The following is a 27,257-nucleotide window of genomic DNA, read 5'->3' as shown; positions in this document are numbered from 1 at the left end:
ACACACACACACACACACACACACACACACACACACACACCCATGTGTCACAGTCGACTGAATGATGCTACAGAATAATGGCTCTGATGCTCCTCAGTCAATTTCTGTGAAAACACAGTCGGGATGATGCAGAGTGTTTCAGTCAGAAGAGATGATTCATTGATCTGGGGGGTGGTGGTGGTGGTGGGGTGGTGGGGTGNTTCACTATCGAATCAGACTGTTGCAGTGAAGTGGGAGTCAGCTGACGAGAGTCTGGAGCTTGTTAGAGCAGAAACAATTGGCCTTGTTAGAAGTCTTGTATCTGGGACGCTTACTATTCATGCAAGTTGTGGGATAATTTAATTCCTGACTACAGGCAGGCTGCTTGGACCCCCCAGCCTTGCACCCCCCCTGTAGAAATCTTAAAAAAAAAACTGCTACAATATACCAGCCACCTCTGGAGTTATGATTTATGTATGAAGGGGAATTAGCATTTGAAAGGGAGATATTAATAAGTGGCTGCTTGGTGGTGTGATAGTAGCGCTGCAGAGAGACGGATGCAGCGCCCGGGTTTGTTTTCACATCGAGGCACAGGTGTTGAAACTGCAGAGGACAGGTAGAGCAAAGAGTCAACACACGACTGGATTTATATTCACACATTAACTGCTGCACGTCCTCCGCTGAGTTTAAGTGGGTTACACTGTGTTTAAGGCTCATTTGGCTAAAATCAGGAGTCGTTTTGCCTGTTAGCCAGTTGTCAGTGAGTTAATTAGTGGGTCTTCCAGTGTGTTAGTGAGTGAGTGTGTGAGGAGGCTGATGGAGCTGATGGAGCTGATGGAGCTGCTTTTCTGTGCAGAGCTACATGTGTTATTATAGTGGTGAACCCAAACGCACGATCCTGCTCCCACAGCCATGAATAAAGGTGAGGGGCCATTAAGTTTTCATCAGAGCCGCTTTATTACTCCACCCCCCACCCCCCACCACACACACACACACACACATAACCCCCCACCCCCCCACCACCACTCTTAGTTTTGCTGAAGCCTTCTGTTTTTTTTGTCAACAACCTGCTCACAAACACAAACCTGTTCAGTACGAACTGCAGGCAACAATAGTTTACATGGAGGGTGTGTGTGTGTGTGTGTGTGTGTGTGTGTGTGTGTGTGTGTGTATGTGTTTGTGTGTGTGTGTGTGTGTGTGTGTGTGGGGTGGGGGTCGTCTGTGCCTCGGCAGCCATTGGTCCCACTCTGTGTTTGTGGACTATCACTGTACATGGAGCTCTGTTGTCTCCATCAGAGTGGAAGACTGAGCTCTCCACTGCTGTGTGAGTGAACCAGAGGAGGACAGGACAGAGGAGGAGGAGGAGGAGGAGGAGGAGGAAGCTCCCTGAGAGGCTGGCCTACTTGTGTTGTAGTCTCTTTGGGCTTTTCTGTTGTCACTCCATGTTGTCAAAAGCTTTTGCATGGACCACACCGCTTTCCAGGGCCGCTGGCACTCTGGAGCCCAGTGCAGGCCATCGCCAGGCTGGCAGGGCCTCCATTTAGCCACACACACACACACACACACACACACACACACACACACACAGGCAGACCCCTGTGAGATGTAAAAGAGGGTGGCAAACAAACACATTTCCATGTTAAATGTGAAGGATGGTCGAGATGGAAAAAGCTCTGACGGCTCCGTCTGTTTGCAGAGTCGGTCGTGTGAGGGTTAAAAATACTGTGTGAGACACATTACCACAGTTTTAACTATCTCCCTTTTTCTCTATGTCCATTAATATTAGTCATTATGTTTACTTTGTTTACTTCTGTGTTTATTCTCTTTGTTTTCTTCCCCTGAAGTGTGTCAGGGTGAAGGGTTGGTGGGATCTGTTGTTGTTGTTGTTGTTTTTGTTGTTGTTGTTGTTGTTGTTGTTGTTGTTGTTGTTGTTGTTGTTGTTGTTGTTGTTGTTGTTGTTGTTGTTGTTGTTGTTGTTGTTGTTGTCAAGATGCTCACTGTGGTATCATTTGTATCACTCCCTGGACTGTGAAATTACATCTTTCTGTGTCTTATTTATCTGGTGTACAAAGTACGTTTACTCAAGTAATGTACTTCAGTGCAATTTTGAGGTACTTTGAACTTTTTATACTTCTACTTAGGGGCTGGCGATATGGCGAAAATGTCATATCACGATTTTTTCAGGCAGGATCACGAGCTACGATCTTATCACGATTCTTTTTTATTTGGGTTTTTAAGGCTATTTTGAAAGTTACTGAACAGAACAATCAAACTAATTTCCCCATTCAAATGATTTATGAACATTCAACTAGAATTCTGAAATAGTTTCGACATTGGTTTCAAACAACAACAATCAAGTTAAGTGCAGTTTGGCTGCATAACATAAAAAAATCTAACATTGGTATGAAGTGGAACAGTCAGTCACACAGATCCTCAGCAAAACCAGACTATTCTAAAACTCTGTTTTCTGAGGTAGCAGAGAAGTATAGAAATATACAGAACAACAAGACATCAATGAGAAAAAGATCCAGTTTTAAATCATGTAAAAAGCTTGCATAAAGAAATGTTAAATAAAAATGTTAACTCTTGTAATCTAATGCAATTCTGCAAAGTATTAACATTCAACAATAATTCTAACATGGTCGAGACTTCAAGTACAATCAGAGACTTAAGCAAAACTCCCGAAAATGAACATTGGTTTCAAAAGGTGAAACAACAACACTATAGATAACTAACTAACTCTTGTAATATAATAAAATGTAAATTATATTGCAGACTAATCTCATCATTTTACTCTGTTCTGTGTTTCTACTGTTGCCTTCCTTTCCTTTTTTCCTTGGCGCCCATTAACATCTCTAAAAGGAAAACCGGGAGAAATGTGCTTCAGCTCTTTAATATGAAATAACAGAAAACACACTGAAGCGTTTCGATGCCTAATAAACCTTTAGGAGCCATAACACAGCTGATCCCTGTCTGTCGGACCTTTCAGGGACTTTATTATTTGAACTTTCAGAAAAAATCTGTCACAATCACGACTTGGATGTTGATGTGAACTCCTGTTTACGAAGTAGTGTCTCTATAACTCAGCCTTATCCCCGACCCATCAAAGTGTTTTCAGTGGATCAATGTGCCACGGCACCACCCGCCTCACGTTGAGCTCACTGCAACAGCTGAAAACAGCCTCTTCTGCATCGCGGTTTTACCATATAAATTATTCCTTGTGTTACTTCAGCCTGTTTCTGCTGGGCTGTGTGATTTTCTTCCATCAGAGTAGCTGTGGAGTCGTGGTAGTGTGTGTGATCATGTTTGTGTACACATGAAAGGTAGCGTGCACGTGTGCAGAAGTCAGCGGAAGTGTGAAAGCGTGTTCTGCTGCGGTGGAGGTTGCCAGGTTGGACGTGTCAGTGGAGGAGGTGTTCAGTGAGCTGCTGCTAGGTAAAGTGTGAAGGAGGAGGAGGGCGCCTGCCAGAAAACATTTTCACCTTAACCTGTTAACAGCTTATGTGCTTCCAGCTGCTTCACAGCACTAAACACTGGAGCTGGATTAGCTTGGCCTCTGTAGTAACCAGCCAACAGCTCAGACACATGCAACTCTGCGTACACATGTACCGGTGTACACGTGAAGGTGTTGTGGCTCTCGGACTGTGCTGCGTGTGTTTCGCTGCGTGTTTGGCTTCTCATGCGCTCCGTGCCCACTGAATGTCAAGGTCGTCTTGTAGCCTAAATGAGTCGTGGCCGAGCTCCAGGAACAGTGATTGGAAAATGTCTGAGTTTGTCCTGATCTTTTGTCTGTCTGTGCAGAAGATGGCAGCGAGTCAAGGCGCAGATTCTGGGCTGTGGAAAAAAAAAAAAAGAAAAGGAGAAGGGAATGTGATTGGCTTCCACTGAAATCCTCTGACACATGAGACAAAACAATCGGCCCGTGTTGACTGTGAAACATGCCAAGAAGATGAATTGAAGACATTGCTGGAGATGTTTTACCATGCCTAATTACCAGCTACCTATGAAGAACACTCACTGGTGCATGAACCCTGCTAGATGCTCTAAATGTCATTTCACCACTCACTGAGCCAGAACTAGTTTTCAGGAGACAGATAACTCATTTAATGAAATTCACTGATGATTCCTTCGCGTGGCAGCGGGTCAACTTTTGTCTTTGCCCTTGTTCGTTAATGTCAACATCTAGAGAGGAGAGAAAAAAGCTGAACAGGAAATGTTGCTTTCATATTTTCAGCGTGTTGTTTGTGGCGTGAGGATGTTATTTTACAGAAATAACATCTGTCAAAGCAGCAGAACCACAACAAATCAAGTGTAGCGGCAAAATAAACTAAAAACCAAATAGTGCAGGGGAGAGAAGCGACATGCATCGGGTAAAAAGACGTCACGTTCTTTAACTTAAAAAGTCGCTTTACATGAACATGATATCTTTTTGTTCACCTCAGCTTCTTTACTTCAGTAGATAAAACACACACACACACACACACACACACACACACACACACACACACACACACACACACACACACACGAGCATCAGAAAGTGTGGAGCTCTTTCCAGTGAACAATCAAAGAAGGAAATAATAATGTGAGCGTGTTCACTTATTACTCCAGCTTAGGGACTGTTTGAACATCATTAGGGGGGGGTCAGAAAAGGGGGAGGGTATTATAATTGTCATTTTTCTTTTGGCTGAAGGTAGTCTGACTTTTTTTTAGGCGATCAAGGGAGGGTCTTTTATTTTTTTTCATGTCCTAAATTTATTTTTATTTCAACCTTCCTTTCCAATTTGCTCGTATGGAACAGACGAGTCTCTCTTCTGCCAGAGTTCATAAAGGTATGATTTGTATTCAGAGCACAACGGCTCTGCCTCTGTATCAGGGTTTATTCATGTGTACATGTGTTACCAATTTAACACTATTATTTAGACATAGGGTGTTGCAGAGAGAGGTTCAAAGAAAACATTAATAACTCTGGGAGGGGGGATTTATGAGGGTGGTGGTGGTGGTGGGGGGTGGGGGGGGGTTCAGCCCCTGCTCACCCCCCCAGTAATTTTCATACCATCCCTTAAAACAGTCTAGTTTGCCTTTTGATGTAAAATAGATCACATCCATCAGTATCCCAGTAGCTAAATAACATTTACTCTGAGCTTATTCATTATTTTTTTTAACCAAATAGATAAAAACACATTTTGTTCATATTTTATTGAAAGTGATTCAAGACACATTTATCAACTCAAACTATCCTCTCATCAGTGACAGTTTTATTACGTTCTGACTTCAGACAGTCGCCATTAAGATGATCAATTCTTACCATATTTTTCATAACACTTTTTTACAGCATAACTTCAGTACAGAAAAAAAACAGTTAAAGCAGAGCAGAGTGAATGCACTTTACTTTTATTAAATATTTGTCTTTAACCAGACGTGACAACCCCCCCAACCCCCAACCCCCACCCCCACCCCACAGGCAGAGGGAGTGTGACGGTGTGCTCCTGGTGCTGCAGGTTCAGGCAGGGATTCACCACTTTGTCTGCTCTCTAATAACTGAATGATGGACAGGGTCTGGCCTTTATCTGTCTGAACAACATGAGAGAGAGATGAAGGGTCTTCGCTCTGAGTCGGCCTACACCGCAGGGGCCAGGAAGGTCCAGTGACACACACACACACACACACACACACACACACTCCCGAGGTCTTCAGTGTATTCCCTGCCACTTTGTGACAAATACAGCAGCTCAGCAGACAAGCAGAGGCTGTGAAATCTCCACAGACCAGAGAGCCGTGGTTCGGTCTGTGCAGGCCGGAGTTGCTCCTCAGATTCACTGCAGCAGTGAAGCTTCTCCCTCCCCTCCCTGCCTCTTACAGCCTCTCTCCTTTAATGCTAATGGGGAACCTCTGTGGTGAAAGCCATTTGTGTGGAAGTGTGTCTGCCTGTTATAAATGACGTTATGGGGTCTAATGCACATGCTGTATTCCTGCTTTGCCCCGTGGGGACTCCTTCGCCCAGTTTGCATCAGAGACAAAAGGTGGACTTGTCTGACTGCTTTTATTTTTCTCCTGCCGGCCTCATTCTGTTCTGTCCAGCGCTTCACGCACAGAGACGCACTCACCACGCACACAAGTACGATTAGACAGCTCAGAGTGACGCACACACACACATGCACCACTTTGACACGCGCACGCTGCGAGATGAAAAGTGATGAGTGAGTGACGCAGATGCACACACACACAAAAAACTCTCTCTCTTTCTCTCTCTCTCCCTCTCTCTCCCTCTCTCTCACGCATCTTGTGTGGATCAAAAGAGACATTGATGTGATGTACAGTGGCCGTCCATGTCAGCACTGATGGTGTAATTAAAGGATTCAGTTCGGGGGGGGGGGGGTTCTCTTGTTTCTCTCAGAAAAGCCCGGCTGTAACAGATCGTTAACGCCAAAAGCATGGTCTGTATCCGCTCCGCACAGCGCCTCGGCAAACCGCCCCCGTCTCCCAGCACCGAAGCAGCCGTCATCCATTTTCACAATCTAAACTCTGTTCCTTTGCCCCACCCCCCCCACCCCCCCACCCCCCCACCCCACCCCGACCTTTAGCCCAGCCTCTAGTTCTCTCCTCTTACCTTGTGAATACAGACAAAAAGCAGAAGGGAGGCCAGACGGAATTGAAAGGTGGCCCCGCACGAGGTTAAGGGATGGGGGGATATTTCCAAACCCAAAAAGGTTCCGTTGTTTATAACTATTATACCGGGCCTTTCCTCCACCCAGTTGTTTTTCAGGTGGCTGGTTTAGAGCGGAGCCGCACATCATCTCTGTGCTGCCTGAAAACGCACACACGCTGCGCCGCTGCTTTATGAGACAAACATTACCCCCCCCCCCCCCCCCCTCCCCCCAGGCTCAGCCAAATATAAATTAGTGGTGTTTTGTATTTGGTTGTCTGTTCAACTTGACTTATTCCAGGTACATAAATATACTCATTATAAAAAGCAGAGTGTGGAGCAGGAGGAGGCGCAGGAACTGGGAAGAGAGATAGATGTTTAGTCCTTTGACAGCAAGTCTTGCGTGAAATGTGGTGCGCTGACTTATTTTCATACAGCGCATGTTTACTTCAAGGCCGTCGTCTGACTGGTGACAGAATTAATGGTAGGCAGCGCGTGTACAGAGCGACGTTTCTACAGTGATAGATTTGAGGAAGAATGGGCCGTTTGAAAGGCATCACGACTCTCGTTTTTTACTCCATCACAAGCTACAATTTGACTTTTCTCTTGTTTGAAGTAAAAATCATTCCAAACTCGCACTATGTTTATCGTTATGTCACACAATTTGATGGCAATATCTGCTGGATTGGGTTAGAAGTATAATGATGATCTTATATGTCAGGCGGGTGTTTATCTTTTATTTTGAAATGGAGCCAGACGGTGCTGTCTGCCTCTGATGGGAGCAGTTTGTAGAGTTTGTCAATACACGTAGAGGATGTTCTAGTGTTTCTGCATTTATTATGCAATTAACTACAAATCATGCATACTTTCTATAACTGCTCGCCATGAGTCTCCATGCTGATTCTCCTCTACGCAGGCTGCTGGTTCCAGTCTGTGTCTGTACAACATCAACACACAGAGACCCGAGACCTGGTTGAGGAGTGAAATCCACACCAGTGCTTTTATTTATATGAATTATTTTCTATTGAATGATGCTATTATGTGGAAGTACAGCTACAAGTAGGAGCTGTTATCAAAGCTCTGCACGCTGGTGCCTTCAAGGATGCTCTGACATCTGGGACTTCTGAGTTGGCTGCCGATCAGAAGCCTTTTAATCCACGAAACCACCAAATTCACACACATCTACACATCCAACACACAGTAGCTCATAAATGTGAAGTGTTTTGGTTCTGCTCGCCCTTCAGACCCGACCAGACTGAACCTGCTCTCTTTGAAAAGCGAAACTATGTGTTGGCTCTGGAAAGCAACAGACTTGACACAGATTATGGAAATACACCGACTGCAGTGAGCTCTCAGCGTGTAACTCAGCAGGATCTCAAAACAATAAATTATCTGCTGTACTAGTTCGTAGATCAACAGCCCTTTTTCCAGAGCTGTGAACAGGTACCGTCACACCTGTTTGATAGTTATGATTTCACATCGGCTTGTGGTTTCCTGGAAGCTGTAACACCTGACAACAGGTTTGAGCGTGGTCGCCTGCTTCCACATTCAGGTTGTCTCTGCAGAGACGATGTGCAATTTATTTAGCTATCATATGTCAGAATATCGCTGCGATCTCCGTGGTGCTGCTGCGGTTTTTATCTGTCGTCACAACAAGGTCATGATGTCGCACAATGAAAAGACCTTCCTTTGAACATCTGGGATTTTAAGAAACTCCCACTTTGCTGTATTTCCTCCTTTACTGAAGCTGAGCAGGCTAATACAGTGCACTGTCCGTGCCGTCTCTCTTCCTGCCTCACAGTGTATTGTGTATCTACACTGTATATAGAATTTCACTGTTAAATAACTGTAAAATGTCTCTGCTGAAACAACAAACCTCTGAACTCTTGGAAGGTTCGATGACATGCAGGATAAACACAGTTAAAAGAGGCGCTGGGTTTACAACTGTGGGTCTGATTCTGTTAACATATCTCACAACATCATCTTGCTCTAGTTAAATGTCTTTGACAACAGATGTTGTTTCAGCTTAAGTGTGATACAAAGAAAACTTGTAGCATTTAGGAACAGTACTGTGTGTTAGCCAAACACAGCCATACTAGGCTAACATGACAATATCATTCACTTTAAATGACACAATAAAATGTGTCGGGAGAACCCGGAGAGAACCCACTCAGGCCCCGGGTCTGAACGCAGAACCAGAACCTTCTCACTGTGAGGCGACAGTAGGTCTCCGCTCTATAGCTGCACAAGTAAACACTAGTTATCTACTTCTTCACTGTGAAGTGGGCGGTAACTTTAATACAGTAAACCTGCTGGCTGTTGGCTGCCTGAGGATTCGGCACCTTATTTACATGTTTAATGAAAAGGGGCTGGAAACAACACCTTCTTTCCTCTTAGCTAGCTAACATTGCCAACAACTACAGAGCTTTCTTTGCCAAGTTTACACCTAATGAAACATTATCTGAACAGACAACAGTTTAATAATCATGCAAACAACACTGGACGATGCCAGAGCGTAACGTTACCTTCTCGGTTGAAGTCTGTGCGGACTGCTCTCCGCTGAAGCTTTGCTCTCCGAAGTCAAACTCAGAAATAACCAGACGCATCTCCATCCATCCATTTTCTTCCACTTATCCTCTAGTAGGGGGGGCTGGAGCCTATCCCAGCATCTTTTCGGGCGAGAGGCGGGGTACACCCTGGACAGGTCGCCAGTCCATCTCAGGGCAAACACATAGAGACAGACAACCATTCACTCTCACAGTCACACCTATGGTCAATTTAGAGTAACCAATCAGCCTAGTCCCCATTTGCATGTCTTTGGACTGTGGGAGGAAGCCGGAGTACCCGGAGAGAACCCACACAGGCACGGGGAGAACATGCAAACTCCACACAGAAAGACCCCGCGTCCGAGCCGGGACTCGAACCCGGAACCTTCTTGCTGTGAGGCGACAGCGCTAACCACTGCACCACCGTGCCGCCCCAGAGGCATCTCATCACTTAAAAAATGAGTTGTATGAGAAGTTCGATTAAAAACGAAAAACATTCATCAAAACAGAAACATCAGCCTCTTTACAAGAATCAGTGCGATGATGATGGAAAGTGACTGGACTGACAACGGGATGATAGCGTGTATTTCCAAAGCTTTATGCTGGAAGATTACAGTTAAATACTGTTACTGGTTAATTTACCAGCGAGGGATGAATATTCAACAGTATTTTAATAATAATATAGTAGGAATATAGTATAGTTTTGTAAATCCACAATTTACAGCAATTTATTACAGTGTACAACGCATGATGCTGTGACGATTTTGGGGCCGTGTGTAGCTTGGAGTGAGAAGGCGGGTAGAAAGGCACATCGACAGAGTGTGGGATTTCACAAATACTCGTCGTTTATTTGTACATAAACTTAAAACACTCCAACCTTACAAAGCCCGGTTGTACGGCTGCTATATATATTCATACATGAAATACATAGTTACCACACGGACTTATTATCATCACTGAGTTGAGGGAAGTAGGAAGGAGCAAGGAGTCGTGGATATACATCCGACCAGCGTAGTAGCATGCTCTCAACTAACTCAAACCATAACAAACGCAGTTTTATGACATCACTGGTAAGCGACACACGTTAAAGGCACATTTCATATATTCAACTGTTACAATGCACATGGACGCAGATGATTGGCAGAGTCAGAGAGAGAGAGAGAGAGAGAGAGACTGAGAATTTTAAGTTACATTTGAAAGTGATCCAGTACAAACCTGAAACAAAACCACATGTCAGGTTCAGGTCCGACCGGTGAGTCCTTGAAAAAGCCTTTGTCAGTTCACAATGTTCCAACTCTCTGCGAGTTTGTTTTCATGCTGTTCTGGGAAGAATATAAAGCAACGACTTTCTGGAAGGTAGGAAATCAATTTAAAAGGCTTTAGAAAACGGTTGGCAGTAATGTTGACAATACCTGATTTGTAGTTCACTCAATTCAATTGACTTTAATGAACACACAGCAGTGCTTGTGGAGTCGGTACAGTTTGTAACAGCAAGTTTCCAACATCCTCATAAGCACATAGACACGATTCACCATCAGATCCAACAACACATCACAAACACACACACACTGGACGTTACATATGGGATCATGTAAGTCTTTAAACTCAGTTATGTGTTTTGCTGTTGATGGTGATGTAGAGACTGTGTCTCATAATCATTACAATCAGCTTGCTTGAACACACACACACACACACACACACACACACACGTACTGTATATGGGGTCATCATCTTGCTCAAGGCTCAAGGTTGAGGCTGCGAGTCAATGATTAAAAAGGAGAAATCTGGGAAAACTTCTATATGCAGTATTAGTATGAGTATTGTAGAAGTTGCTACTTCTCTGCCTTAAAGCTCCTCCAGTGTAAAGGTCTCTGTCCATGTGTAGTGTGATTATAGATCAGGTCTAGCTTCTATATTAATACTGTGAAAGTATCAAAGCCTCAGTCCACAGAGAAATGCACACAGCCTGTATTCAGAAACTCAGCCTTAAAACCAGCCGTCAGGACTTCTGGATCTTTGTGATGTCACAACGAAGCAGTCACCAAGCCCCGCCCACCTGGACCCACCATCCAAACCTTGCAGGAATTGGTTTCTCTGAGTGTTTTTAGCTGAAATTTGCTATATTTTTATTGTCTCACTCAGACAGGCGATTGATCATTCAATCAGCCAGAAGAGAAGAGAAAGGCTCAGAGCCTCTTCTTTCCTGATTGGCTCACCGACTGTTGTTGGTACTAGAGCTATATCTTCTGATGGATCAACACTTCAAATAAAACCCAGAAGAAGAAGAAAATGTGGGACCTTTTAAAATCCTGTGTCTGTAGATTTTGTCTGAGTCCTGGACGCATGTAAGATTTTGGGGGTGTGTGTGTGTCGGGTGGCTTTGAGGGAGTGTGTTGACAGGCGGAGCAGGGCAAGAGGTCAGCGCTGCATACGGGTGAGGAATTGAAAGTGCAGAGGAACAGCTGTCCAGATGATGGATAGAACAGGTGCCTGAGAGAGGGATGAGGAGGGGGAGGAGGAGGAGGAGAGAGGGGAACATGTTGATCTGCATTTTATACCCATCTAGGTGAAATAGAGAGGAAATCAATCTGGCTGAGCAGGAGAAGGATTTATGATCTCATCAGCCTTGATGGATGGACGTTACCTGCTCTGTGTGATATTTTTCTGCTGCTTTTTATATCTGATATTTGATATTCTCAAAGCAGTGGGCGCAGCAAAACACTCGCTGCGATGATGTTCACCTCCAAAGCCACTGATGGTCAAAAATGTGATATACTCCCGCAGCAGACAGGGGATGTTTATTCAAATACTGGCTGAACTCCCAGCAGCAGAAAACCCATCGACACTGCGAGCGTTTATCTCTCTTATGAATTATATTGTTGCTTTGGCGATATTTAAGAGTCTCTGATCAGCACTTCCCAGGTAGACACAGCCAGCTGTCGGACTGATAAGAGAGGGGGAGAGATGGGGCAGCATAACGGAGCGCTGGTTCCTTTGGTGGAGGGGTGGAGAGGGGGGGGTTGGGGGGGACGTGCTGAGTCAGCGGGCTCCCGGAGGCCGCCATCCATTTGTTAAGCGGCCTGTCACTTCCACTGCCTGCCCTGTGGATCCTGCGGGTAGTTTATGTATTGATTTAACAGGGAGCCTTTCTCCATTTTTTAACATAAATGATGGCTCACTTGGCTCGGTGCACAGGGGCCGGTGGAGGCCGTGTGAGTCGGCCTCTGTCGGTAGCGAAAGCACAGGGGTCGCAGGTAACAGCAGGCACAGGAACAACGCGTGAATACAGTGAATCTGCCTCCACTTTGCATCTTAAAGCCGACAATCTGTAGAGGAGAAGATGCTTGTTTGATGGAATCAACCACGTTTTTGGGATTTTCGGCTGCATTTCTCCGTATAGTTTTACTGCTCCACTTCTCACAAATCCAGCAACATCAAAACAGAAAGCTCCTGGGATCAAGCCGAGCTTCCAAACATAACTTCTCTGTTGAATCCCACAGCGAGTTGTGAAGCTTCAGAGAAGAAAATCCACAAGTCCCACGTGTATAGATTTACTGAGTGTTATATAAAGAGAAATGTCACTGAAAATCTTGCTCTTACAAGCTTCCTTGACAGTTTAGACATGTCAGACTTTTAGAAATTAGCCGTTGGTTGGGACTTGAATTGCTGGTGTTCCTGTTTAGTTTCGGGGTCAGGAGGGAATTGCTGCATATAATCAGAGATATCTGCAGGGCGTTGACTGTCTTCCTAGTGGAGACAAATATTTTCTTCCTCTCTTGCTGAATCTCTGCAGATAGGAGCTCCTTAATGTGGGAAACATTTATTGCAACTCATTTAGACACACTGGAGTTTATGTGTGTGTGCATTCACAGTTTGTATTTTAACCTCGTATTAGTATTTATGTAACGTTCTCTATGTTCACCTTGAAGTAAAGTGACTTGTATCATACAGTACATGTAACATCAATATCAGTTTCACTGCCCTCGCAGAATGGACAACAGCAGGTATTATTATAACCTAATACTGTTGGTTTAGTTCATACGAGCACTCTTTGTTGCCCACTGAAACCTCCTGAGGGGGGGAGAAATATTCTTCAATAAAAAGCTAATTTCCTCCTCTGCAACACAGAAGAGTTTGCCACTGCTGCGCTAATGTGCAGCTCCACGGAGAGAGCTGAATGAAAAGAAAAGACGATTACAGAGGCACCCAGCAGGACACGGCTAACGGCAGAAGTATAACAAAGTCATTTGAATGCAAGTCAGTTTATACATCCGTGCTACATCTCAGATTAAAGTCTAGTTTAATCTGTTTTGTGTTTATAACGGCCACTAAAGAAGAATCCTCATTAGTAACGACGGCAGGTTTTTAGTCTCCCGCTCTAAAACACGGAACAGAAACATGGTTTTTACGGGTTGTTTTCTCAAAGTTTATTCAGTTTAGTGAAGAATTGTTCTTAAAGAAAGCACAGCAAACGGTTAAACACAAGCTGAATGCACTCATCATTTATCAGTGTTGGCCCAGCAAGCCGCAGCCATTTACAAACGGAGCTTCATTAGTGACCCACTGTGTAATGATAAGCTGTCATCGTGTAAGACGAAGCAGCTCAGCGGCGTGTTGTTGTCCGGTTACATCACTCTTACCCCGATCCTCAGTAGGCCAGACTCCGGGCTGCTTAACATGCAACAGATGCTCTGACTGCCATGAGAATGATATTTAATCAGACTGATGCAACTGTGATCCAGACCCAGTAACACACATTATTTATTATTCCTGTGGAGATCTACTTTCTTCTTGATTTGTGAGAAAGAAAATGTTCCTGGCTTCAGGATGGAGCTCTACACTTTCTTGTTGTTGGTTTGACTTTAAACTAAAGATATTAATTTGGTTATTTGGCACTTTTTTCTAAATAGAAAGAGAGTGTTTAATGTGGGTAGATGTTCATTTTTGGGGTCAGGGAGTTTACTGTAATCTGAGTGTAACATGGACCAGTCTGACTCACTGATGAAATGAAGCAGAGTGGTGGAGGCAGATATAGTAGCATTTCCAGTTGCTACAGTACAGTATGCATGAATTATGAAACGTGCACTTGGGACCAGCGGTAGTGCAGATCATGCATAAATGCAAGAGCAAGCTGGGCTGTGTGAGTTTTTTGATGGTGTGAGAGGTTTGCAGGAGCTCGGCCTCCACTGGAGCTCTCATGCTCTCCTAAACTCCTCTGTTACAGGTGGAGGAGGCTGGGCCACACGGACACGATTCAATATGGAAAATCCTCTAGAATTTAACCAGATATATTCAAATTTCTGTAACTGGGAGAAGGTCTGAGCTTTAAAACCAAGACAAATCTGCAAAATCCATAAATATTGCATCCAAGTTCTAGAGTAAACTACCTCTTTTCTGCAAACTCACAAGTCATCTGGGGACAGTCATCCAGTTCAGACTGGATGGTTGAAAGCAGCTCACTCTGCTGAAGATTATCTCCTCCACAGATCACTGATTAAATCACTTTCATAAGCTTTTCAGACTAATTCATTTTCAAGCTCCTCAACTCTTCAACTTTAAACTACTACATGTGATAATACAGTAATGTAATGACGTGTTACGGCTTCTCCCGACAAACAGATAACAGCAGTGTTCGAATGTGATTTAACTAATCCAGGCTAACATGATCCTGTTAACTCTCACCCAGCTGATGTGGCTCTTTGAGGATCGATTTGTTGATCCTTATCTTGAATCACAGTGCGCCCTGAGTTTAAACTACAGGCAACACAAGAATAATAGGGAGAATTACACCAACAAATCTGAACGGTTTCTCAATGACCTGCGTGTTCAAAGATAAAATCATCATTTTTATCAACATTTGTTCATCCTGGCTTGAATAAAAATGAGTCATTTGTGTCTGAAAATGAGTTCATGTGGGGGTTTATTGTAAAATGTTCCTGTAGAAAAACAGGACAATAAGAGAAATTCTCGATCTGCGCGAAATGCTGCTTTGGATCTACAGAATACAAACGTGACTTTTTCTTTTCAAGTAAAACATTTTACGTTTCACCTCGGGCAGCTGTGGTCGGTCGGTCTGAGCGAGTTGACGCTCCTGAGCTGGTCCGTCTGTTCACCTACAAACCGCTCAGACGGACGAGGCGTCTGCAGATGGAGCCTTACTGTATGTGGGCTGTGGTGTTATGTCAGTGTGAGATAGTACAGTATTCTTCCACTAGCATGAAAAAGGCAAAGTGCTCCCCCCCCCCATCTTCTCTCTGTTCCTCTCACACTCACTCCCCCGTCCTCTCTCTCTCTCTCTCTCTCTCTCTCTCTCCTGCAGTGCTGTGTGTTTTGATGTAAAATGATCAACTGTAATTTCTGGATTGAGCCTCTTTGTGCGCCGGTTACGCTCTGCTGTTTGTTTGGTTGCCAAACATACGTTCTTCCTAATGAGCAAATGTGCTGATTAACAGTTCTCATCGCTCTTCTTTTTCCCTCCGAAATTTATTCAACACTTCGCTCCAAATTTTAACAGAGTTCTTTTCATCCATTTCTTATTAGCATCTGCTTTCAAAGCCAAGAGACACAACAAGACAAATTCCATGGTTGTGTGTCTTTTGAAGAGCCTCCGGGGGGGGGGGGGGCGGGGGGGCTACGGGCGGGCGGGGCAGCGATCGAGGGGGAGGCAAGGAGGGGGAGCGAGGGCGGAGTCGGAAACACAAAAAGGTTATCAGTTGCGCTATAATTCAATTACAGCATCTATTGAGAGAGGAGAGAAAGGAGAAACTTTGCCTGCGGTTCCTCTCTTTTGACTACCCATCAGCCCCCACCACCAGCAACCTATTATAAAGCTGAATGAGAACCTGTGGCCCGGCTGTGAGGATGTCATCATTAAACCAGGCTGTGAGGGATCCCATACATTTCCAACCAGCTATTTGATCCTCACATCTGATCTCATCCGTTTTTGTGATCTATTATGAACGAGAGAGAGAGAGAGAGAGAGAGAGAGAGAGAGAGAAAGAGAGAGAGAGAGCACGATGGACAGGCGAGGAGGGGGTATTAAGAAGTTTCTGGGTAGGTGCAGTTTTTATCTCCTCAACCTGCAACCCCCCACCCCCCCACCCCCACCCCCAGGGCATCAGCTACCATTAAATTGAGAGCTGAGAGAAATAAGGAGGAAAAATAGAAGCAGGAGAAAAGGCTTCTGTGTTGCTTCTTGCTATTTGGATGCTCTGCCCCCCCCCCCCCCTGTGTGGAGGCACACGGCAGCAGGAGGAGGTGTAATGATCAGGGTGTAGGAGATCGTATCCACAGCTATGTGAAGTGTGTGTGAGTGTCTGCTGCTGTGATCACTGCACTGTAGGAAAACACAGCCATGTAGTGCTGCAATGTGTGTGTGTGTGGCAGGTGGTGCTTAGCAATGCCAGATGGACACTTGATCACTTGTCATGCAGCTCTTGATGAAACCATAAAGAGGATCCATTGTCATCATCATCCTCCTCCTCCTCCTCCTCCTCATCATCATCATCATCATCATCAGTGAATCAAAGAGGGAATTTAGTTTAAGTGGCGTAAAGTTTCTTTTAACTTCCAGTGTTTCTTTTGATATGAATGGGTGTGACTGCAGTGCGGTGTGTGTAGTTTTTAAACAGGAGGCATTTTTCTCAGCACAATGTGCCTAAAATAGCAGCTTTCCTCAGCGTCCTGTAGCCCTCCACAACAGCCTCCTGTATATGAGTCACAGTCTGTGCCGCTCTACCTGAGGGTTTCATAAAGATGATTCTCCTTTGGGATGAAACCAGCATGCATCTATTTCCTCTTCCTGCGCCGCAGCTGATGTGAAACTAGAGCTGTGGTTTATGTCTTTCTCCAGCAGTTCTGGGAGCCTCACTGAGTTTTTTTTTTTTTTGGCAGGTTGGCAGGTACCTCAGGCAGTTTATATTCATACAACGTCTAGTCATAGATTGAAATAAATCTTTTTCTAATCGTCTTTTTTTGAAAATGGAGAACATGGTGGAACATAATGGCTTTGACTGTGCAGAAAGCTCCAGTTATTTCTCTCCGGGGTAATCTTTGCTCTCATTTTCTCTTTTGTTAGTGTGGAAACATTTATTCTGCAATTTTTACCTTTGAACATCACTGATGAGCGGCCCATCACGTATAATGTTACTGCATGTCCTGTATATTATTATTAATATTGTTGGCTGCGCATTTCATTGTGTTCAAAGCTGAGAAGGTCAAATAAATAAACTTTAATGCGTCCTATGGGGGAATTTCAGTGATGCTAAAGCTGAATATATCCTGAAAATTACAACTGAGGATGTGGGGATGGAATTAGTTCAGAACAATAGGAAAGTGATAAAGACTAAAATTTATATTAGAATCTGGCTGCTAGGAACAATGTGAAGTTATTTACGGCGCCACAGCGCGCACATGCCGATCCTCAGCCGTCTTCATTCAGACTCATATTTTACTGGTTTATAGTATATGACCATTCATATAGGAGACATTACGTTGGCTGCTGTCAGAGTGAACACAGTTACTGAGCGGCAGGTTCATGGCGACATAGCTCATTGGTCAACAATTATTTGGGTTTATTCATCACTCCGCAGCCCAGAAGTGAAGTCCCGCAGGTCTGCAGGTGGTGCAGGTGGTGCAGGTGGTGCAGGTGGTGCAGGTGGTGCAGGTGGTGCAGGTGGCGGTTAGCGGCCTGGCAGCGAGGCAGCTGCCTGCAGCTCTGGACAAACTGGAACCAGGCCAGCTCCACTGCAGCGCTGTTGGCACGGCCAGATTGACCTGTTAGGGTTAGGACACGGGGGCAGAACTTTGTTATTGAATGGCAGTTTCAGTGTTTCTCTTATTCTGGAATAATTTCACCTGGCCCCAGGTTTTCTGTGTTAATTACTCTGAAGCAGTTTGATTAAACACACTTTTATTTGGGAATATGGACCGTGTGAGCGCAGTGTGATTAGAACATTTTCTTAAACCTAGATTTGGACACGTTCACAAAGGAGCTAAAACCTTCAACATGGCATCAAAAAATCAACATCCAAGCTCAATGAAGGGGCGGGGCTTACCCTGTTACTATGGATTACAAGATGTTTCAATAATGAACTGACTCATTACTGACTGTGCACAGTGACAGCTGACCGGTCTGTGTCAGTGAATGTGAAGGGACATTTTCAACAATACACAGAATGGCCGAGCACAAATTAAATCAAATTGACTTGACACAGATATTTTATTCAGTGTCACAGATTTCATACATTAAACAGTAAAATACTGGCTTGTCCAGTAGGTTGTATTTTTAGGTTGTTTTTTTACAACTGACAAAACAAGTCTTCATCCTTTAATGGGGTAATTCTACATATAGTGGCCATTTCACTGCCTGATCCAGCGATGGCCATGAAACGACCTTCATTTATTCAACTTTTCAGAAACTTGATGAACTGTTGAAGAAACATTTGGGTCAGAAACGAGTATTTTTGGTTTGATGAATAATTCTGACGGATGGCTGTGATATTCTGTGATATTCCTCTCATCAGCGCTGCAAACTGTGTTCTCCAGCGTCAGTAATGGAGAGATATGCAAACCATCTCCTCTGGTGTTACCGGGCTGTTTTGATTTGTCGGTGAGATGACTGCGTTCCTGATTAACGCGCTGCAATCAAATACATGCTTTTTCATGCATCACTGACATGACGAGGTGTGTTACCTGCAGCCGCTGACTGCTGGGTGGACTACACCTCTACCTTCTCTCAGTGCTCAAAAAAGCTGTAATTTACTCTTAAACCAGAAACACACAGAATGTTTGGTTGGTAAACACAGTCCGTCAGACAGAAGCTGGAGTAAGAACAGAAACGACAGGTTTGCGGTGGCGTTCCTGCAGCCTCCGCAAACTCTGAACCAACTTCCTGCCTGGGATCCAAACCAAACATCCCTCCACACCTCATATAGCACACGCCTGTGAAGCGAAGTATGAAGGTGTGTGTGTGTGTGTGTGTGTGTGTGTGTGTTTCCTTCTCTCTGATGTGCTTCCTGCATGGGCTCATATAGGACATTCCTCCCAGGTCATTCGGCTGTGAAAGAAGCGACAGTCTTGTCCGTTGGAGAGATTCTCACCGTGTTTTCATTTAACATGACACCGAAGACTTCACACCACATTAAAGCGTTACTTTGCTGCGGGGAGCGTCCTGTGTGGGTCCCTGGGAGGAAACACTGGACCTCTGCTGACAGTGAGGGGCCGTCTAGTCTTACTGTGTGACTTGGCTCTTATTGGGCAAAGATAATTGACGCTGACACAATAAAAGAATATTTAGTGGAACTCAATAAACAAATCCAGCAAAAAATCTTGAAACTACTCCAGGTTGTGTAGGATGTGTATCCTCAGGGATAAAGGTAACATGAGGTCAAAGTAGCTTCAGTACATCAGCCCATATGCTGAGATTAATGCACAAAGTTTGCTTTCTCAGACACTGGTTCAAAAATGTGCTGAAATGCAAAAAGCAGTCCCTTAGAGCACAGGTCCTAAATTATTTAAGTATTACATTTGTAAATTATTCATTTTGATGTCATTACTTTGATAAAAATTCTTCACATCTCCCACCACATAATGACATTAAGGCTGGCACTTGACCTCATGTGCTGCACCTCATCGCATAATCTCAGGAAGTCACAGGAGTTTTCCCGTCCGACCCAAAGTTGCTGTAAGTTGCTGGAAGATGCTGCAGGTTGAAGGTCGAAGGTTGTTGTCTTGGAAATACAGGAGCTGTTTGTGCGGAGAAGAATCCAGTAAACGTGAACTTCAGACAAACTACTGAGAGCGCATACAGTGGATATATCACAAAAGATGTGTTGCTGCTTGTCAGCCACTGTAACTTTGTGAAGGACTGAAAGTGTGTGTGAGGTGTTTCTTTCTTGCAAAGATGCAACAGCAGGATGAAAGATTGTCAAAGCGCGGTAAATCTGTCTTGTAAGGACACCGAAATGTCTTTTTCTGTTTGGAGAAACACATCTCTCAGAGGGTGGATTCTCTTGTGTTCCTGAAGAACAAATTATGGAGGCAGTTTGAAGGCAGAAAATGACATAAGATTTTGACTTACAGCTTCATCACAAAGAATAAACACATTTACTAGCAAGGTACAAAAACATTCACAAAATTTTTTCTCTTATTTCTGAGAAGGATAGATGTCATAATTCCCTGTGTCACTACATGTTGAAAACCTATAGGATACCTGGGAGATGTATGTCTGTGGGGTTGTGGGTTGTGGGTGAAGTTTTCTCCTCCCAGCTCTTCATTTGTTACAATCCCAGTGATTCAGAAAGTGGTTTTCAGCCCTGCTAGTGGCGTAGCTGCAGGCATGTTAATTTTGGCTTGGTGGTCGGTCCCCCACTTTGGTCCAAACTGTAATACATCAATAAATGTTGGTCGGATTGCTATGAAATTATATGTGGATATTCATGATCTGCAGAGGATGGAGCCGAAGGACTCTGGTGAATCTCCAGTGTCATAATCAGGTCAGAATTTAAATTGATATAATATTAAAATTGCAACTGTTAGCATGCTAACTCACTAAACTCATCTGGCTTTCAGCTCTGTGTTAAAACAGCAGGAGCCGTGTCGCTGCAGGTGCTGTGATCCAGGAAGTCCAGTTTGACCATGATGACCATGATTTTGAACCTTTAGAAGTGTTTATATGCTGACGTGAAGTGACTCCGCTGTGCGTCCCTGTGTGTGTGTGTGTGTGTGTGTGTGTGTGTGTTGGAGTGGGAACAACGAGCGCTCCCATGTCCTCCCAAGTGCTCCTGAATGTCACATCCTATCTGCAGCCCGTCCCCGAGGCACAAATGGACACTCCATCCACTTGTCAGGTGATTAATCTCCCTCCCCTCTCCCCCTTATCTCCTCTCCATCTCGTATTCACTCTGTACACACAGCTTCGTCAGAGGACCATCACACGTACATACACACACTTATCCTTACGACACTCCCTCTCCCAGTCTCCTCCCAGTGAAGATCGATGAGGAAGTCGTTATTCAGCACATTAATATAGAAGGAGGGGGGAGGTTTTTTATGGTATTAGTGTTCTGTTTGTCAGGATCGTCAGGATTCCTCTGAGAGACGGTGAAGTTATGAGACAAAGCAGAGGAATGGGGGCAGCTCACAGAAAGACGAGTGGACAGATGAAATCTCAGCTGATTCCTCGTGTGTGTGTGTGTGTGTGTGTGGATGGAGCAGAAACACCTCTGGTGGCTCAGGGATATTCTGGGAAGCTGTGTTACGCTGCTAATGGGCTTCTAGAGGCAGAACATGTCAAGGCTGATGCTTTAGTGTGACCACTGGGCTCTCGCGCTGCTGAATGCTGATCAGTGATGGGAGGGCTGAGGCGAGCGCACGGAGAGAGAGAGAGGATGAGACAGCAGTTGCGTGCACATGACATACCTGTCCACATTAACAGCGTACACTAAAGCGCACGCACGCACGCACTGAAAGAGCCATCTAGCAATAAGGCAAACGCGTCATGTCTGCCTATCCACGGATCTGCAGTGCTCTCGCCTCACCTCTTGTCCTCCATAAAAGCGAGCCATTGGATTGTAAAGTGGTGGGGTTATTTCTGTCAAGGGCCGGTGCTGCGCATTAACTGTCTCCTCTTCCTGGCACTTCTGAAGAGCAGAAACCCTCCATTTTCCACAGCCCTGCTGAAACATTTAGCCCTTCTGTCTGAGCTTGGAAAGGCAAAGTGCGTTTAATGAGACATGCCTTGCCATCTCCATCTTGTAACTCCCAATTGAGGAGACAATGAAATTTCATTGGCCCGTGCAGTGTAATCCCCGACTTCCTTAATGTAATTGGAAATCAAAGAGTCTCCTTCAGACTGGCCCATTATTACTCAAAGCAGCTGGATGCAGGTTTTTTTGTGTTGGTGTGGTTATTGGTCTCCATCAGGCTCAGGTTGTGGACCATTTATTGTGAGAAACCAATAAAGTTTCTTTATGACGGAGCCGGGCAGTGTAACATGTGCAGCACTGCCTGTAGCCTTTAGTTTTATCAGCGTTGTAACACTTGTATGGTCATATTAACGACGGCTCCAGGCCACTCACTTACTGCCGTGGGATTAAATGGTGGTTGTGGGTCAAGTCTGCCAGTTCCCTGTATTAATTATGATTGTGTTGTAAAAGTTGTGTCTTTGTGCCTCAGTGCACCTGAAGTCACAATATCCTGAGAGGATTACCTTTCTAAGAGATGAAGACAAGTCAGTCCGTCTCTTTCTGCCTCCTGCTGGAATAAAAGTGGTTTTTTTCTCAACCACTTATTTCCACATAATTACAATCTGTTTAGGAAGAATCACTGAAAGGACCAGTGCTGTTTTTTTAAATTAACTTGCGCTCAGAGAAACACAAATACAGTCGAGGAAAAAAGGCCTCAGAAATCTTTTCTGTATTGTTTGTAAGTAAAACGTGTGATGATTATGAGTTCACACACACATACGCACGCACACACACACACACACACACACACACACACACACACACACACACTGCCGGGAGCTGATTAATTGAGACACCGTGAATTGAAATGTTGGTTGTTTTCTGTAAAAATAGCTGTGTAGGGCTCCAATAGCCTTTATTAGTCTCTGGGGCTGTGTCTAAATGGCATGCAGAAAATGTCATGTGTATAAATGTATTACTGCTCTCAGATAATTAAGAGACTGAAAAAATAGACAGAATACACAAGTTGCAGATGGATTTACAGCTTATATGGACATATTTAGATTTACAACCAATTACAGCAATCTTCATTTTTATGCTAATCATCAACATCGGAACTGAATTCAGCTGACCACAACATTACAACGTTTATTTTATTGTTTAGTTAAAGTAAAACCTTAATAAGAACCCCCCCCCCTTCCCCTCCCCTCCCCTCCCCTCCCCTATAGGAGACTTGATGTACCTTTAATGTGTCACAGTGAAATGAGAACAGCGGGGTGGGAGGTAGGATGCACACTGGGAGCCCACGAGGCACGCCAAGATCAAGCTGCGGAGAGAGAGGAGACATTCCTGTGCATACATGAATATCATTCCAGCAGGAGAGACGGGAGAACAAAGAGCACAGAAGTTAATGGCTTTTTCTATCTTCAAGTGCGTCGCTGCGTCTTCTCCACATTCAAAACAAGGGAAGGACGTATTGTTATCCGTGTCGAAAAATAAAGTTAGGAATCAGCTCTTTCTGCTATCTAATTATTGTCCAGCTGAAAACAACTTCACTGTTTTACACCAAACTCCATTCACACCTTGGATGTGTGTGCTGATACCTGATAGCAGGTGTGGTGTACGGAGAGCAGGCAGAAATAAAATGACACTCTGGAGAAACATAAAAACTAAATTCCCATAGTCCATCCATCCATTAGTTATACTGCTCATCAGGTGGCCAGTCTATCACAGGGCTGATACCTGGAGACAAACAACCACTCACGCTCTCACACTGAGCTCTAACCTAACGTACATGTCTTTGGACTGCGGGAGGAAGCCGGAGAACCCAGAGGGAACCCACGCAGGCACATGACAGAATATGCAGACTCCACACAGAAAGGCCCCAGACCCGGGTTTCGAACCCAGAACCTTCTCATTCTGCTAACCACTGCTCCACCGTGCCGCCCTCCATCCCATAGTAGTTGAGATATTTCAGACTGGACATAAAGTGACTGAGCAGCACTGTCATCTCTAGAGCTGTGCCGATTTCGTGGCTTGAAGCTGAGTTGCACTACGGTGTTGTCCCCAAGAGTTTCTCTGTCTGTTGTCTCACACTGAAGCCATGACAAATGTGACCAGACTGTGCACTGCTGAGTGCCGAGGATCTCTGTGCTGAATACTGATGACGTTTGAGGTGGAAATGAAGTCAAATGAAACCTATAGGAGTTGTTCTTATTCTGCACATGTTCTTTCCTCGCTTAATTGTTATAGTTAAGGTGCCCTTGTGCAAGGCACTCTGCTCCCAGCAGTTCTCAACGAGCCGACGTGTCACCCAGATGTGACTGTGTGTGAGCTGTTACATGAAGAACACACACGTTCAGCAAACCTGGACAAATAAAGGTCAAAAGAATAATCATTAGTCATTGCCTCCAACATCACGACACTTGAATATTCCCCCCCCCCCTTTACCAAACAACCCCCAACCAGCTAATTAAATCTTCTGTCAGGCATGGAAATCGCTCTGCTTTCATCCTCCCTCCGTTCACGTCAGTCACGTCAGGGACATGCATAATGACACGTGTTTTAGGGCTGTAATTCCCTCGTGCATGTTAGACATCTCTCTCCGATCGCCCCCCCCCCTGCATGCTAATCACCGATGTGGCGCTGTTTTCTGACTGCGTTGCTGTGTTGCTCTTAGTCCGGGACACACACATTTTAAAATGCGTCGAGGAGGATGTGTGGCAGCTTTATTGAACCTGGAAAGCCGGTTTGAGAGGCTGTGCAGATCAAACAGCGCCACAGAGGCACACAGGTTGTGGGAAACACACACACGCACGCGCGCGCACGCACGCACACACACACACACACACACACCCACACACACACACTCTCTCACATACTTTCAAACTCAGCTGCCACTTGTCCAGGAATGCGCACTTTCCCAGGAGTCTTTGCAAGAGCAGAGCAACAGGGCAGCTTAGCTCTGATGAGAGTGAAAATCCAGCCAAAGCTCTGACAGGACGTCGTACAAAGAACCAAACTTCCTCACAGCTGGTGAATTAAATAAGCCGCCTGCTTGTTCAGATTACCAGTATGGATACATTCATACAAACAGGAAAACTGTGAATGAATCTTGTCACTTGTTCAAGTCCTTCCCCTGCCTGTGTTTTGCTCCTCTTGCTCGCAGCGTGTGTGTGTGTGTGTGTGTGATTAAGCGAAGATGTAATGAAAAGGGACAGTGGCCTGTTGTTTGGCCATGCAGTGCTGTTTTCCAGCTGAGATAGCCATTAACTTGTTAGCAGGGTTGGCTGTGAGATTATAAAACCTGACCTGACCAAAACACACACTTTTGGGTTTGGGGGGGGTCAAAGGAGGGTAAATATGTACATTTGTCTGCGGCTACATGACAGCAGCTATCCACAGAAGAAGGAACTGATGTGGAGCTGTTGTCAATCAGTGCTGTGCTCGGTCTATTTTAGTGAATAAATGGAGCTGAAATTAAATTGTTGTGTGTGTGTGTGTGTGTGTGTGTGTGTGTGTGTTTCTTCCTCAGACCAGTGCAGTGCTGTGTTCTGGCGGCTGTGCTCTGCTGGCTGTCAGCTCCCTGTTGGCCATCATCACCATCTTCCTGCCCAGCGGAGGATGTGAGAGGAGGATCTGCACCCTGGCTGGATACATGCAGATGGCTGCAGGTCGGTACAGATGTGAAGACACAGCAGCTTGCACACACTCATAGTAGATAAGATAAAGTCCTGCAACGGTTTAAAATATATCATTTCAGTAACTCGACATCCTTCACTATCTTTCACCATCATGGCTGCTGTGCAACAAGCGCTGATAGTGCTGCCTGTTACCAGAACTGTAAAAAAAGAGGAGCTGACTTTGTTACCCATCAGTCAAACAAAAAAAAAGGAGAAACAAAAGAAACAGCTCAAATACCATTGCTGCTAGGCAACCGGAGCCTGCATGGCACTTGTAGGGGTGAATTGGTGAAGGGAAGGCGAGGATAGATTTAGAGCCTGCTGTAAAAAGACAATTACGCCTCCTTAACACAGGTCATTGGTTCAGGGCTACATGTGGCTTATCAGGCCGCTGCTTTCACTCCAACAGAGAAGAAGTCTCGTAAACAAAGTGCGGTCTTGTCAGTGGTTAGGCTTTAAAAACCCCATAATGCAGCACAGCTCATGTCACTGCTCAGTGCCGGCCTTCACTCTCCCGCCTTGTGCATCGGACCATTGTAATGGCATTTGGTACAAATGTGCAGCATTTTACTGTCGCTATATGAGAGGATGCTTCATGTGCGCTTCACTTACAGCAACATACAGTCTTTTCTTGCGAAAGCCAGTTCCTATTGTGCTTTTACCGAATATTTTCACTGATGAAATAAGAAAAATAAGATGTAATACTGTGTACAAGTCTTAAGTCTTTTCTTAATTAGCAAGCCTCTTGAACTAATACATCCAAAATGTAATTTTTCATGGAATAAATTCCTGCAGCATTAGTGAGCTTCTCAAGAGTCTCACTTGTACTTTGTGTTAAGTGCTAATCAGCAAATATTAGCATGCTAACACACCAATCTAAATTGGTGAACTTGGTAAACATTGTACCTAGCATTGCCATTGTGAGCATGTTAGCATGCTGATATTAGCATTGCACAGCCTCATAGAGCTGCTAGCATAGCTGCAGGTCTTTTCTGAAGCCCTTCCAGCGCTGACCTTCTAGCATACCGTTTTGACTTAGTAAGTCTGAAGCCTCTTCATCTGCACACTCCGTTCTTCAGATCAACTGATCCGCAAACCCTTAATTGTTATTTTTTTCCCCCCTCTCTCATTTATTTAGCATCAGCAGCAATTACGTAGCCTCTATCCTTGAGAATATTGAGGAGCTAATTTAAATCTCTGCATGTGGCATTTAACTAAGCGTAATTAGAGGCTGAATTCATTGAGCAGGTTAAATCTTTATTGGCAGAGCTGGAACTTTCACAGGGCCTGGTTAATGTTGTGTTTGAAGTGGTACTTATTGCTTACAGCCAGACGCTCATACTTCTCTGTCTGACTCCAGGATCAGATCAATGTTGCTTTGGGAAGATGAGAAGGAGTTTGTGGCAAAGCAGAGCCTCTTTTTGTGAGTGTGTGTGTGTGTGTGTGTGTGTGTGTGTGTGTGTCTGTCTGTGTGTGTGCATCAATGTGCTAAATCCTTGTTTATTGTGTCTTTCATTGCGACAGACTTTGCTAAATAACAATGCGAAGTGAGGAACCGGGCCTTTGTTCCGTTTCCAGGTCGACTCTTGTCTAGATAGACAGAGGTTTCACAGAGAGCCCACAAAGCCCTGAGGAGGGTAGATCAGAAGAGTGTTTGTTTTCCCCAGCATTGTAAGTACGTCTGTGTGTGCGTGTGCGTGTGTGTGTGCGTGTGTGT

At 44.7% G+C, this 27,257-nt stretch overlaps 1 protein-coding gene across 1 annotated transcript in view; it reads left to right on the top strand.

Moving 5' to 3' along the window:
- Positions 1-27,257, top strand: part of LOC111222323 (transmembrane protein 211-like) — a 99,168-nt gene that overhangs the window by 2,400 nt on the left and 69,511 nt on the right. Inside the window, exon 2 of the mRNA XM_022746023.1 lies at positions 25,393-25,531. Within this exon, the coding sequence (XP_022601744.1) occupies positions 25,393-25,531 (139 nt within the window). The remainder of the gene's footprint in view (positions 1-25,392; positions 25,532-27,257) is intronic.

This window comes from Seriola dumerili, unplaced genomic scaffold (assembly GCF_002260705.1).
Source record: "Seriola dumerili isolate Sdu_G_001 unplaced genomic scaffold, Sdu_1.0 BDQW01000091.1, whole genome shotgun sequence".
Lineage (NCBI taxonomy): Eukaryota > Metazoa > Chordata > Actinopteri > Carangiformes > Carangidae > Seriola > Seriola dumerili.
This window is presented reverse-complemented; position numbering and strand designations above follow the sequence as displayed.